Raw genomic sequence first — 16,368 nt, forward strand, 5'->3', positions numbered from 1 at the left:
AGACCGACTCTATTATCACTAAATCTTCAATTTATGCTGAAAATTTTATTCAAAATAGAATTAAAGCATGGGAAATCATTACATGTAAAACAGGACACATAGTGTTCACATTTAACATAACACCAGTGTATATTGTGTCACAACTGGGATACATAATATTACAATGGTGCATAATAAAGTTCTATACATATTTCCTTCTATCTAAAGTAAACCATATTTTGAATTCTTTCCTTCACCATCGTATTTCACTTCGAACCGAAGCGTTCTCATTTAAACGACTGTTATTGCCGAAAAAGATAAGATCATGTAGACAGAAATTTTATTAAAAATTATACACAAAACTGACTGGTTACGACTCTTATTGAGAAAGTAAAGTAGCATCTAGCATTTTACTATTTTCTACTTGATATCTTTGTAAAGTCGCTTCGATTTAAAGGGAATTGGTTGGATCTGATACTTGCTTGCTATTTTTTAAAACAAGCATGAAACTAAATCTCTTAAAAGCATGAATCAACTCGTAATTTTATTCTTGTAACGTATAATATTATCAATAATAATAATAATAATAATATAATAATAAGATAATAATAATAATTCATATAAACATTATTTCTATTTATTCCTTGTTAGATTTTTTAGCAAATTACAAGGAGCGATGCCACGAATATATTGCGTAATATCGTCGGAAATATTATTTGTATCAAGTGACTCCGGTACGGCATCATAGTTTTCTTCCTTTTTCTATTTTCGTGTCGTGTACAATATATATATACATAATGTATATAAGCATCAGCAATATATATTATACATATATATTTGTCTTTCCTTTCTAGATGTACCTTTGCGTGTTTCCTTCTTATTTCCATTTCTCTATATATCTCTTTTTCTTCTTCTACGCGAATATAATGTGGGAATTTTACGCTCCATATGTAACATACATTTCGTGCGTCACTCATAAAGTGAACCTGCGGCATTTATTAATTTTCCCCTTATTATTTTTTTTCTTTCTTTTTTCTTTAAATAGTACGAGATATCTAACTGTTTGGATATACTTAGATATATTTATCGTAATATATTAATCTAGACTTCTACGGAGTGATGAACATTGTCGTACACTCCACGTGACACATGCACGCGCGTTAATAAATTTATCATCTTTCTCGTGTCTATATTCAATAGTTGTTATTATTATAATATTATACATAATTAAGGTAAACCTGATACTGCAGCAATCGTTAACATGCAATTGTGAATTGTTTTTCTGCGTTTTACGCTTTACAAACTGATCATACATATTGTTATTTTGAATACTCTTTTAAATATGTGATATATATCTAGGTAACTTATAACACTAAACAATGTTGCCGCAGAACCAAGCTTACGATACTTTTATCTTTTACCCTTAATCGTAAATACGAAATACATGGCCTTACAAGATCGCTAGAGTTAATAATATTTTTCCTTTTCAAACTAGATGAAACGTAAATAGCGTTAATCGTTTAAAATTAATTTTAAGAATCAAAATAATTCAGTATCGTCCCTATATACTACAAATAAAAAAAAGTGTTGAATTGCTATCATCTGTTCACTTTTTATCTTTTTTGTTTCCTTAGCTTTTTCATTATTTAAAATCTGGTGTAGTAAAGGTTCATTTCGATGCGGATAAGCGCTTAAGTGAAATCGGCAAAACTATATTGCACTCCATTATAATAATTACGATTAAACAAAAAGAAAAGTTAAAAGGAGAAGAAAACAATGACTACAACTAAAACGGACAACTAACGCGACGCTTTTAATTCGACATTCGGGTCCGTATTAAAGAACATAAATCGTGTTTTTAAATATTTCTTTGAAATATAATTCCTCGCAAGTAAACATGTTAAAGTAAACTACACGCCAATTAAAATAAACGCAATTATCTAAGTAAGTCGAAAATGATCCATTATTATAATGTATAGTATTCTTTCTCAGTCACGTTCATGCAGAATTTTTTTACGCAAGTAATAAAATGTATACTTATTCTTACGATATTAGATTTTATATAGAATTCTTTTTTTATCTCTAAGCCAATTATATATAGAAAGCGAACTTATGTTTTTTCTAAAGAAAGAAATAGAAAAAAAAGAAAGTATAATTTTGTGGAACAGATCAATTGTTCTTAATTCATTTATTGTGTGAGTAATAGCGATAATTAACGTAAAAAATTTTGTGGCTCTGATCAACGTGACGGACGCAAATATAATTGCTACTACATTTTATGATCATTTTGAATAACTATTTCTTTTTTCTTATTTCAGCTCAAACAGAGCAATTTGATAAAATTGTGACAAAAATGATAAAAACCGAATATAATTCAAATTACAAATACATTTTGTACTTCAAGCAAACTACTTGATAAATTTTTTAAATTATGATTACATCATTATTTCAGAGGTATGTTGTACATACATTACATTATATCACGCTAAATTTTGTTCTTTTCAATTAGCAAATACATTAATTTCGTTACTCTTTTTTTTTGTACGAAATTATTGCATAAAACTAATACAGCGTCATATCTTTACCGCAATTACTTTCTAATCGTAATCGAATTAATAGCGAAGTTATGTGTGCCCATCATCGAATCGCAGGGTTCGCGATTATTATCGATTTTATATTTTTAACTCCATAACACATATCAAATATTTTTCCCCTTGATAAACGATCTATTAAAAGTTATCATATAAAAAAGAAGAGAAGAAAAAGAAAAGTAGAAGAAAATAGACAGAAACAAAGTAATTCAAACTTTGGATAATACACTGCTATCGATCATAGCAGCACGATTAATTGTTCAAAACTGACGAAGTTCATATTATAAACCCTTCTCGTTTTTTCTATACGTAGCTACAGAGAGCATTACGACGAGGACAGGTTCGAAACGTGAACAATAGGGCGCTGCAATCACGACAATTCACAACGATCTTTCCATAACAACACTTTATCGATTAACCCACTTCTGTGCCTGTAGAAACTGCAAGTTTCAACAGTCTTTTTCTTCTTCCTCTTTCGAGAAAAGAGCAGACGAACAAGAAAAAAGAAGGAAAACAACTTAACGGCGCACTTTCATTGGTCAACAAACACAACATTCATCGTGTATACACTCACTTTTTCTTCTCCTTATGAAAAAATGCTTTTCTATTTTTCCTTCACATGTTTGCTCTCTTCATTTGGTTTAGTAGGAGGTCAGTACACCTGGAGGAGTAGGCACAACTACGGTATGTTGTGGGACTACGGGTGGTGCAGGGGGTGCCAAAGGATGGCCGACCAGAACTGCTGCTGCCGGAATGGGCAGAACACCGGATTGAGGAATTGCAGAGGGCGTGCTGACTTGTGTTGGCGGACCTTCCGCTGCGTGTTTTCTCAAGTGTCTCAGCATATTGCCCTTTTCAACGAAAGTTTTCCCGCAATCTGGACAGCTATGTGGTCGCTCGTCCGAATGTGATCGTCTATGAGACACTAAATGTCCTTTGCACATAAAGTCTTTTGGACAAAGATCACAACGGTATGGTCTCTCAGCGTTGCTGCCTTTATTGTGCGAACGCATGTGGAAAAGTAGATTACCCTTTAAAGGGAAGCTTTTGCCACATTCTGTGCATACAAATGGACGTTCACCAGTATGACATCGCATATGATTTACGAGATGTTCCTGTAACAGAAAATTGAGGATATTTTTATTAGAATTTTTTTATATTATCGATAATTAAAAAACTCAATCAAAAAATCAATTGTTAAGCTGTGTCCTTACTAACAACAACGAAGGCATTTTTAGTCGATGCCTTTTGAAGAAGTTGTTGATTGTTGCTCGACCGTTTCTTCATATTTCTGACGAATTATAGTAACAAAAAGAGCTATTCATTAGCTATTTTCGTCCAAAGCAGCAAAGATCAAACAAAAGTAAGAGACATCATGACAAATACTCTTTCAGTGTGTACAGTTTGTCAACTGTTTTACAACGCATCTGTTAAGAACAGGTGTCAATTCGAAACCGAAACAAAATCCAAATTTTTTTATGATTATATGTTTCGACGTAGATAAAATAGACAATAAAAGTTTATCATTGTTGCTTCAATGAGGAGCAGCTTAACAATCATACAAAAAATCCATTCTATCATTCTATTATATGTCTTTCATCTGAAATAAATATATTTATAACTTGAATCTACCTTTCTTGTAAATGGTTTCGAGCACACGTTGCAGCAGTGCGATGAATCTCCGGTATGCTGACGGAGATGATTATTTAGATGTTCTTTCCTGGTGAACGTTCTCTGACAGAATTCACACCTATGAGGTGATTCACCAGTGTGGATTCGAACATGATTCGTCAAATGCTCCTTACGAGTAAATGACTTGGAGCAGAAGTGGCATCGGTGTGGCGATTCGCCTGTGTGTTGACGCACGTGATTTGTCAAATGTTCCTTCCTCGTGAAGGATTTGGTGCAATACTGGCACTTGTGCGGTGACTCACCCGTGTGTTGCCTGACATGGTTCACCAGATGATCCTTCCGCGTAAATGCTTTTGGACAGTACTGACAGCGGAAGGGCGTCTCTCCTGCGCAACATTAACCAACGATATCGCGACTTTTATTTCCCCAATCAATCATCATTAAATCGTCATTACACGATTTGACTTTAGTTTTGACAGATTTTCTTTGATGCAACGTACATGGATACACTTTAAAAGTACATATTGCTATTTTACATACCACGGTGATCAAGTCTTAAATCTTTCGCGTTTATTTTGTTGTTATTCTGTATCTTTTTATAACTTCTTAATAAAATATTTATCTGTATTTTAATATCGTATTTTTTTTTCTTATATTTAATTCGTAGAATATGTTGATATCATTCAGAGGAAAGAGTTTAGGACGGACACTGTATATAAATTACTGATTTACTGGATGTACTGTTTTCATACCGAGATTTAAATGTTTGTGAGAGCTTCACTCAGTTTTCGCATTACGTTTTGATAATATCTATATTATCAATGCTAGTCATTCTTACATCTATGAAATCAATTTTTGATCTTGCCATTTCCTTACGTTACATCGATGAAAAATCAGATCCGGACAATGATAAATATTCAATGAAAATGTAATGATGAAAATATATATATATATATGTCGGAGATGAAAGGACACCGGAACCTTCGGATAGCCCCGCAACATTGCAATCTAAAGTCTACTATAACTGTAACTAAACTATTGTAGTTATTCAATCCGATTGTAATTGTTCGAGATTAGTGACGGTGAGCTTTAGCTCGAGGCGACAGTCTGTCGCCCAACGTAGCCGCGGTCAAGGGATGACCAACAAACATATGGAATAATTCTATAGCTCTCCTTAAAAGAAATATTCGTGGCGACACGCGACAGTAAACATTCCAACGGTTTCTGTCCCGTGGCTCGCCACACGCAGACCCTATTCTTCGAGTAAGATGATTACCAGATGTCGATGCGTCTCCGCAGTACATGTTCGGCTAGCCCGAGGGCCCGTAATAAATCTTAAGGTTTAGTTAACTAAAGTCCTTCAAACAGACAAACAGTCTTTGTCCCAACTACGGGAAGATAGGGGAGACATATTTTTCAACGAACGGCGTCTCCCACTAGCAACTTTCCCTCGAGGGCGGCTAGCATCTTTTTCTAACCACCGATATGGAGATTGACCAATTAGCAGCAACGTCAATTTCCCTTACTTCCTAAACGAAGGCTTTCCTCGATGAATCCGATGATCTTGTGTCCTTAGACACACCCCAGTATAGTTTTCCTCTGTGGAATCATCGGGACGGGACGCGCATTCTTTGACGCGCTCCCGTCGACTAAAGAGTAACGTCTTTACGCTCAGCAATTATCGTTTACGAGTCAGACTTAGATTCAGCGAGAACGCCTATCTGTCATCCCGTTGACCGCGGCTACGTTGGGCGACAGACTGTCGCCTCGAGCTAAAGCTCACCGTCACTAATCTCGAACAATTACAATCGGATTGAATAACTACAATAGTTTAGTTACAGTTATAGTAGACTTTAGATTGCAATGTTGCGGGGCTATCCGAAGGTTCCGGTGTCCTTTCATCTCCGACATATATATATATATCATTACCATCAAAAGAAACAACAGAAAGAAAAGGAAAGAAAAGTAAAAATCACTATTCTGTAACTATGAATCTTCTCTACATTAAACGAAATCTCATTAACAAATTTTGCTATGAAATGAAATGAAATGAAAATGAGAATGGAATTATGTACATATCTCGAACAAAAAAAGGGAGCGATAATAAGTCGAATAAGAAAACGTTTCTACAATGCAGAGGCATTATGAGAACGTTTCATTTAGCGAGAAGGCTCTGAAATAGTTAATAAGAAGCATATATGAGAGCGGTGTATTAGGCAGAACAGTAAATGTCTCTATAGGATCTGATGATGAAATGGGGTAATTGTGATCAGTTAAACTAATTGCTAGTTGGACATAATGTGAACTGTTATGCACGAATGGCGAACGCATTATCTCTCGGTATATTACCATAAACAGTATACCATTAATCAAAAAAAGAGTAAAAAAAAAGGCTGAACAAAAGGCAACAAAAAGAAAAAGAAATAAAAACAAAATTAAAAAAGAAGTGAAGATATGTACACCTATACATTTATCTTTTTCCACATGCAAGTATGCAAATCATAGTTAAACATTGGGTAGAAGCAAAACCGAATGATGTGCGTGTACGCGTGTTTGGAAACAATATGCACTTAAATGATCATCTTTTATGTGAATGATGAAACAATGGATTGATTGAGGTTTTGACAAAGATGTGAACGATTTCTTGGTGTATGTAATGCGTGTTATATAATACGTTACATGAATGTGGTGACTCAGTGATATAGTAAGTACCTAGATTGGTATTTCTTAACTAAATATGATTTCTCTATTCACATATAAAACTACTACTCTTAGAGACAAATATCACAATTGGTTGTTTGTGAAGTGGATATCTGCCAACCGCTCTCACCTGTGTGTTGGCGGATGTGGTTAACAAGGTGTTCCTTTCTGGTGAACGATTTGGAGCAGAAGCCGCATCGGTGTGGAGACTCACCCGTGTGCTGGCGAACGTGGTTCAAAAGATGCTCCTTTCGCGTGAATGTCTTCGAGCAGAAATCACAGCGATGCGGCGTCTCACCCGTGTGCCACATTATGTGGTTCGTGAAGTGCTCCTTTCTTGTAAACGACTTACCTGTATTCGCAGCGGTAAACAACCAAAAAAAGAAAAACAAAAGACCAATGCTTTGATTATACTGTAGTATCAATTGGATCTGTAATTAAACTGCCATTGACATGTCATGTATAACACATTATGGGACGATTCCAAGATGATGATTAAATTGGGCTATAACGAGATGCTGATTTGGACCATCAAAATGTTTTGGATAATTTATTTTATTTGATTTGATTTCTCATGGTAAAGAACCGAAGTAACAGCATAATTTTTTCATATATTTCATACATGAGAGATTATTGCTTAAAGCGCAAAGTAAAAATTAATTTGTGAGACATCTATCATCAAAGAGATAATGATAAACTGTATTACTATCATATTTTTAAAAATTTCCCATTAGAGATACTTATTTCTTATGCATTTCAATACACGCGTACTAATCTCATCAATTTGCGGAATAAACCAGGCGCTGCACAATACCAATAACAAATTTCAATGCAGTTTCTTCCAAAATACAATTTGCTCAACTAAATTTCTTGTTTTGATACGAAGAGAAGTATTTAAATTTTTTGGTAACAAAATATATTCGTGTCAATATTGGTATGAATATTGTATATGTACAGGTATGGGAATATGGGTATAAATATCGAAGTAACACGAACTGTAGAGGTAATACCCACAATATCTGTGAATACCTACGTAGCAGTCGTGTAAATGGAATTTTTGTAATCAAATAAAAAAATATCGTCCTTGTAAGATATAGATTTAACATTAAATTTCATGCCCTTATTCATAATTAATATTATTCTACAAAATAGTTAAATACACGTGGGGCACTGCAAAATTACTATTCCCACATATCAAAAACGAATTTTTATTGTACTTTTTAAATAAAAATGATTAATTATTAAATAAGAAATTTTTATTTTTTAAAAAATTTTTAATGATATCCAAATCATTATAATTTAAATGCAAAACGTAATTATGGACAGTAACATTCTGGCCTAATTTATAAAAATGTATTAAAAAAGCAAAATATACGTGTAAATAAAGTAAATAATAGGCATGAACTTCAAATTTTTAAAAGCCACATCTTAATATTTGGATTTGTATATACTTTAAAAATAGAAATTAATTTTGTTTAAATTACTAATTATTAAAATAAATCAATTGGATTAAATTAATATGAATAAAATTAAAATAAATAAAATTGAAATTAAATAGATAAACGCATTATACTTGAATATTTCGAATAAATATTGTTGCGACCTATTGACAAAGAAACGTGCTCGCAATATGTATATGAACCGCTTAGATTTACGAAATAAGTCGTGACATTGAAGAATGTGGTAAAGTGTAGATGCATGAAACGACGGTAAGTGACCCATCACTGATAGCAATGCTACAAAAAAAAAAATAATATACGATGGTCGAACTCACTGATAATTCGAAGGTTAGAAAGACATTTCTGCAAAGGAATGCGCGCAACCTGTGACAGGATATAGCTAAACACAATGCGCGATCAATTCTCACGAATTTTATTTCATATCTTCTAATCTTCAAATATTTTGTTATTGTATTTAATATATTTATAAAAAACATTCATACTAAACTTTTTAAATTGAAATAATATTATTAATTTACTTAATTTTGAAAACACCGAATAAAATATATTTTTAAGAAAGTGCTACATTATATGAAATCTAATGTTGCTTTATATCTTTTTCTAAATATATAAATATGTGAAAGCAATTTAAAATATTGTATTAAAATGAAAGGCGTTAAATAATTTTTCATAAAAAATATTGTATAATTCTTTCTGAATAAGAAATATATAAATGAATGGTTAAATGAATAATTAAATTAATGCTAATATTAAGAAGGATAGATACAAGTTCTGAAAACTATTTGTGTAGTGTGTAAGTTTCGTATTTTTCCTAATTCTAATTAAAAATATATAATTAATTTTAAAAATAACTAATACTAAATAAAAACCATAAGAAATATATGTCAGATGTAAAATATTTTATTGTCAATCAATGTATGACAGTTAAAATATAACTTACCTTCAAAATATCTCAAATACTGTGTAAACTCAATCAATTATAACGTGTTACATAAAATGTTTTTTGTAGTACAAGCATTACTTCTATTCCAACTACAACACATGTGATCTTTTATCATTAATATATTAATTTTTTAAATATTCTGGAATCGTCCCATTTATATTATATTTCAATTACATACATCACATAAAAATAATACTAAATAATTAAACATTATTATTTTATCTGTATAGATTACTCTCTTTAGTGACTAATTAAAAAAATATTAAACTTCTATAATTAAATATCTATTTATTATTCGTTATTTATTATCATTATTAGCATAACAGATACATTAAGTTTAAATTAGTGAGAGTTAAAGAAAGTGATCTTGAAATGGAAAAAATGGCTCACTTTAGATGTTATCTTAGTGATTTTATATAATGAGTACTCGTATACTTTATGTGTGTAATACTTTACATCACAGGAATTATTGGAAAAATAGAGTACTTACCGCATATTTCACAGCGAAACGGTGTATCATTGGTATGTGAACGCATATGATTTGCGAGATGTTCTTTACGTGTATATTTCTTGCCACAAGCTTGACAATGATGAGGAGTTTCTCCCGTGTGCCACATAACATGGTTCATGAAATGTTCTTTGCGGGTAAAGCTCTTTTTACAAATATCACATCGATGAGGTGTTTCACCCGTATGTTTGCGAACATGATTTACCATATGTTCCTTCCTAGTAAACGTCTTTGAACAGTACTGGCATCTAAAATATAAGATAATAGTATTACTTTTAATCGTGATTTTACTTAAACATAAATATTTTAAAATTTTATATACATTTGAGACAATAATTATAAAAATAATACTAATATTATTAAAATCCTAAAAACAAAATACAATTACTCATTAATTAAAAATTAGAAATGTTAATATATCTTCTACAGTAATCTTTATCAATTTTTGAAATTTTAGTGAAATAGCGTAAGTGAATTTACCTATAAGGTGTTTCCCCAGTATGACAACGCGTATGATTATCCAAATGTTCTTTTCTTGCAAAGCTTTTTCCACATACGGTACAATTATACGGTTTATCGGTAGCGTGTCGCTTCATATGACGTTCCAAAGAGGGTGCATTTGCAAATACATGAAAACAAACTGTACAAGTAAACATGGATCCACCTAGGTGACACTTCCCATGTCGTGTCAAATCATTTGCATTTAAGAAGGCCTTGCCACACACCTACAAACAAGAAATTCATATATATTTAATAAAAATTAAATATAAGATAAAATACGAAAACACGTTTTATATACCTGACAAGTAAAAGGTTTCCTTTCCGTATGATATCTACGATGAACGATAAGCTGATAGCGAAACTGAAAAATTTTTCCACATATTTCACATGCATGACTTCCAACTGATACAGGCGAAGCGCTTGGTCCTGGTGTAGCTTCGCCATCGCTTGATTTAATATCAAACTTATTTAATTGAACTTGTTGTACAATTGGAGTTCCATTTTGTATAGTGGTAACTGTTTGAGTAGGAACTGTACTTCCAACTAAAGTTGTACCAGCTGCTATTTCACTTTGTAGTTTTCCAAATACTTCATGATATGCTAAAAGCTGATTAATGTCTTCGACATTTACCTGCAGAATGTAATACAAATTTTATAATTATACGTTAAAAACTATTGTTTTATATATATTATCTATTATAATGTGCCACATTAACTCTCACCTTGTACATATTTTGCACCATTTCAACACCAAGTGTTTTTGCTAAATCTTGCTCGTTCCCAGCGCTAATTTTCACGACTGATCCATCAGCTGTTCTTACATCCATCATATGACCTCCTGGTTTTAAATCTGGCACTTGGAATCTATACAAAAGTTATAATACCGTTTGTCGAAGTACAAAAATTATCGAACGTAATAGATATATAAACTGTGTGAACGTACTGCGTCATATTTAGTTGACGCAATTCTTTCTCTTTTTCAGGCTTTTCTGTATTATTTTGACTTCCGCCTTCACTCGATGAATTTCCGCTTATGTTTACACCAATTTGTTGCTGCTGTTGTTGCTGCTGTTGCATAAGACTTTGTTGTAAATCTTGAGATGTTTGTAATTGGAGGTCACATTGAACTTGACAGTGAACTTGATTGTCACTGCAACGTTCAGTTGTGCAACTTCCACTTTCATCTTTCACCTTGTTATCATCTCTCTGTGCGTTTTGATTATGTGCAGTTGGTCCACTGTTCTGAGCGTTCTGATGACTTTGCATCTGATGGTGAGATTGTTGCTGCTGCTGCTGTTGTTGTTGTTGGGGCTGCTGCTGTTGCTGCTGATGCAGCTGTTGTTGTTGTGCTGCCTGCATTTGTTGCATTTGTGCATGTGCTGCTTGTAAATGACTGACGCTGGCAGGTATATGTGCCCCGTCTAAATTAAGGCCTGGTAGAGAAACTGGTATCTGCTAAATAAAATATAAAGAAAAAATATTACTACATTCTTTTTCAGTATAACTAAATTATAGTTCTAACAATTAGATAATTGAAAGTATCATCAAATTAATAATAACATATTTTATGCTCTTTGTTTTTTTAGCATATTGCAAACTAGAAAAAAAAATAACAGTTAAAAACACAGTATCAGTTATTTATATACAGTGTATTCCATTTACCTGGAAATGTCTAAATATCTGAAAAACTATAGATGATACAGAAAAATGTTTGGAACAGATATTGTACGAAGCTAAAGGAGACATATCATACTGATATTTATTTTATCGTGTAATAACCTTAGAGAAACCTTATAAAGGTCATGTTTATAATTTAACTGTCTTAAATTGTAACAACATCTTTTTTATTCCATATTGTTGTAGCCACTATAGAAAAATTTTCAAAACACTGTTTACTTATACTTTTCGTATAAATAACATAATATCGGGATATTAAATTTCAAATTTGATATGCCGCCGGCATTGGCGTTATCCAATGTACACCACGGGGAGGTTGCTCGGTCGGACTTCGTACATCATGGTGGCTCTAAAAAGAGCCAATTGTGTGTGTGTGTAATTTTCTTTCTACTTGTTTACCATTGAAAAGGCTACAACTTTCCATCCTTCTTAAGAATTAATATCTTGATAGTGGTTTATGCGAAACATATGAGTAAGTAGCATTTCAAGAACTCATCGTTGTTGGTTATAAGAATATAGGATAAAAAAATATAATATCCATCTAAAAATATAAATGTGACATTTATAGGTCTTTTCGAAATTAGTGTAAGATAAAATAAATATTGGTATGACATATCTTCCTTTACATAGTACGTTTCAAAAATTTGTCCGTATCATCCACAGTTTTTGAGACATATGCAAGTTTTCAGATAAATGACATACACTATATATATAAATATTATATATATATAATTACAATTAACATACAATTACACATAATAAACAAAAAAATGGGAACAAAAAAACTGTGATAGAAGCAATACTTCAAATTATAAATGTGAAACTGCAAGCATTCCATGTGTATGTATTACAAGACATAACTTTGTTATCTACTCACACTTATATGAGATTACATACAATACAGTATATTACCACAATTCCTGCAAACGCAGATACTAAACCTGGGTCATTTTTAAGCTACACTCAATAACTAGTCATTGCATACCTCTAAGTAAACAAACCTGTGAATTTGGTTGTAAAGAACTATGATGACTGCTACTGCTAACTGAAGGTTGGTGATGATGGTGTGTAGGTGTTGACTGATGATGTGAACTGGAAGTCAACGCCATTTCTTGGTTCAATGAAGAGGCTGGCTCTTTGGAAGATGCCTCTCCACCTCCACTACTCCTATGTGAGGAGTTGTGGTGGGAATGATGATAGACTGAGACCTGAGGTAGCGGTCCAGGAAAGAGATTGGTGAGGACCCAATATTTAGCTACCGAGGAGGCTAACGCTACGGCTGTACCTACACGCAGGTCCGCGGATGAATGCGGGGTACTCCCTACATTGCCAAGACTGGTTGTTGTAGCCAAACCACCTGGGTATGAAGGACGACCACTTTGACCCGCGTTTACATCCTACCGATATACATTCAAACATTTGTACAACATTGATAGAGCATGCAGCAGCATGCATCAGGCTCAAATCCAATCAACAAATGCGCTAGTGTTCAAATTCCTTTTTCTAGCATTACAAAAGCTATAAATTAATTTGTAATACATTCGTGCAATCATCGCCAGGATTTTATTGATATTTATATACCAAATTCATATTTGAGCAAAAATTAAAGTATAGCTATACCTAAATCTAAAATTATACAAAATATATACCTTACAGTCAAAAGCTTATACATTTATATCCAATATTACAGTGTAATGTGAATTACACTATAATGAAAATTATAAATACTATGCACTATATACACATATTTGGGAAAATTTATTTCTTTTAACATACAGAATATGCTTTATAAATACCTATATTGCAAAAAGAACAAGCTGATAAATACAAAATATTCAAGCAAAAGCTACTTTATTTAAATTTACTACAAGCAGCAAAACTTAAAAAAAAGGAGAAGTATAAAGTTTTATACAAAATTTCATCATACACAAAAAATTTTATTTCCTACTGCCAAACATAAATTTTATGTAAAACTGCACAAAAGAATAAGCAGGTATAACAGAGTTCTAAAAAAAATTAATGCATTGAAATAGTAGTAAGTATTTGTTGAAGAATTTATAAAGGGAATACATATACATATTTCAATGAACAGGGATTTCTCAATTTATTACACAATATTTTCAAAATGTAGTATTTAATATATCAGTTGCGCATTTGTGGTTTGGTAAATAGCCCATATCAGTTGAAAATGGTCTTACCTCTTGCTGTGCCTGCGTAGTCGCTGGCAATGCATGCTGCTCACTGTTCATCTTTATTCACTGAAGGATACTAATTAAACGTTTTTGATATATTTCATTTCTCATCCTGCAAAATAATTTAATTAAAATTATTTCTTGCCTAAATTCCTAATATTCTACAAAATCTGATAAGATATATTCATTACTTGTAAAATGAATAAAATTAATGAAATCAGTATTATTATGAAAACGATATGATATATAATTAGTAAAGTATCTATATTGCCCTTTGCACCATTGGAACTGACTAGTAAAATAAACCTTGTGATTTAACCTCGAAATCAATTGGTTTAATATCAATAAGAGAAATAACTCTTTCTAAATACAATGAACTCGAGACAGCATTGGGCGGATACTTATTATTATATAATGCTCCTATGGATAGGTTAATATCGTGAAAAAAGTATCGACACGTTACAAAAAGAAGAAAAGTAGTTAATTTAACCTCACAGATATTTAAGAGTTCTTTGTTGAGTGAGCGGGAAAGGGTGAGTCATCCAATACCATCTTTTGAAGGCGACAAAGGCTGATAGAGTGAAATGGTATAATGTTAGGCGTAAGTACAAACGGCTCGAATGAGTACGCAGATATATTTCCACATTTGTCAGGACTCGCCGCAGATCCCCTCGCAGTTAACGGAGGGTTCACGGGCACCATCTTCTGGTGTCTCAGGCATATGACGCGTCAATTATCGTGACTCGTAGAACGAGGACAAGAGGCTACAAGATGGAGGTTCCTCGGGATACGGGGGCAAGGGGATTTCTAGAAACCGTCGAAGAGGGCCGAAGCGATAATCAAGAGTGCTCGGAGGGTGGACTCACGTGGTGTACGGTGCCGTCGGCGGTTCTGGCATCTCGCTTGGTCGGCCCTAGGCCGTCTCGTATGCAGGGAGACGCGCGTCCCGACGCAGGGGGGGACGCCTTTCGCCGCCTCTCGACGTCTCACCTCGCCACGGGTACCCACAAGCAAATCCCTGATAATGGCCACGCGCCCTCGCCCTCCACCTCCACAATATATTCCAAGGGAAGTCTGCGAAATTCAGGAAACGAGCTTGCCAATTTTGATCCAGATAGACAGCAACCTGTGCAACAATTTCACGAAAACGCTGGCAAGGGCATACGTGCTCGCGGTTAACAGAAAATACGACGACTGTCATGGCGTCCCTCGCCCACCCCGCAGGAACTTACGCGTTTGGTGCATCATTTAGTCGATTAGTTTTTCATCGATTTCTATGAAAAAATCACTCGATAAATAAACTTGCCATAACGAAAAACAAATTTCCAACGAAATTTTCTGGAAATAAACCGCCTAATTGTTAATATGGCAAAATGAAATTTGTCAAGTGCTCTTTGTTAATTCATTCAGTATGCGCGCGCAGCATCCGGGTGCGCGCGTCGTTTTATTACTTCCTGTGTTACAACCCGCCAAATTAGAAACATCAAAATCTAAAATGTGTGAATAATTTTATTTAATAATTTTTATTTATCTAAATTTCTGATCGAAGTATTACGTTTGCTTAGAAGTCAATTAACAATAAAAGGAGATTAATTTCTGTAAAAAACAATTGATACAAACAATTGAATTTGTATAAATTATATAATTTTACCGCACAGAAAGAATTGTAAAAATGATAATATTTTAAACACAGCAACATTTATTGTAATGTTATAATTGTAGAAAAATAGTTCCTTTGAAAATGGAAATTAATTAAAAATATAAAAAGATGGATTGATTATATTTAGGTATATATATGTATATATATATATATATTATATTTATAATTATCTTACATATTTGCTAGTAAAATATTATTTACATCAATTTGTACATACAGCCGACCATTCTGGTCTTTTGTGTAACAACATATACAGGTATGTATACATACATGTGTTATATCGTAAATATTTTGCAATTTTTATTTAATAATGATATGTTGGTGCATCGATAAAAAAATATTTGTATTAAAGATCTAAAACTATTTTTATAGACTTACTTCAGGCATTGGTAGTATAAGGACATAATTTCATAACATAATTCATATTCTTGCATAAAAGGAAATATTGACTAGTACAGTAAATTATATAATAATTATTAATTTGTAATATAGAAATTAAATAAAGAATATCATTTAAACAAAACG

General features: G+C 32.8%; 1 protein-coding gene across 5 annotated transcripts; it reads right to left on the bottom strand.

Moving 5' to 3' along the window:
• Positions 1 to 104: 104 nt before the first annotated feature.
• On the bottom strand, positions 105 to 15,520 carry LOC117166531 (uncharacterized). Of its 5 annotated transcripts, XM_033350545.2 has the most exons (12): positions 15,050 to 15,517; positions 14,190 to 14,295; positions 13,281 to 13,388; positions 12,993 to 13,199; positions 11,258 to 11,769; positions 11,037 to 11,178; positions 10,613 to 10,945; positions 10,294 to 10,538; positions 9,796 to 10,061; positions 7,033 to 7,254; positions 4,203 to 4,588; positions 105 to 3,685 (listed from the first exon to the last, which is right to left on the bottom strand). In XM_033350545.2, the coding sequence occupies exons 2-12, from the start codon at positions 14,238 to 14,240 to the stop codon at positions 3,212 to 3,214; spliced, it is 2,946 nt and encodes a 981-aa protein (XP_033206436.1). In that variant the 5' UTR covers positions 14,241 to 14,295; positions 15,050 to 15,517; the 3' UTR covers positions 105 to 3,211. The 5 variants fall into 5 exon arrangements, with proteins under 5 accessions (XP_033206436.1, XP_033206435.1, XP_033206432.1 ...); XM_033350544.2 differs by having other exon boundaries at positions 11,258 to 11,766; positions 12,993 to 13,388; positions 15,050 to 15,520; XM_033350541.2 differs by having other exon boundaries at positions 12,993 to 13,388.
• Positions 15,521 to 16,368: the final 848 nt, after the last annotated feature.

This window comes from Bombus vancouverensis, chromosome 4, assembly GCF_051014615.1.
Source record: "Bombus vancouverensis nearcticus chromosome 4, iyBomVanc1_principal, whole genome shotgun sequence".
NCBI classification, from domain to species: domain Eukaryota; kingdom Metazoa; phylum Arthropoda; class Insecta; order Hymenoptera; family Apidae; genus Bombus; species Bombus vancouverensis.

Bases quoted from the DNA above. Each gene is read 5' to 3' on its own strand.
- LOC117166531 (XM_033350541.2), bottom strand. From the start codon at position 14,240: ATGAACAGTGAGCAGCATGCATTGCCAGCGACTACGCAGGCACAGCAA. The intron at 10,062-10,293 runs GTAAATTCACTT...CTTATATTTTAG, and splicing joins ACTGGGGAAACACCTTATAG to ATGCCAGTACTGTTCAAAGA. The intron at 7,255-9,795 runs GTAAGTACTCTA...CTGCGAATACAG, and splicing joins GTTTCGCTGTGAAATATGCG to GTAAGTCGTTTACAAGAAAG.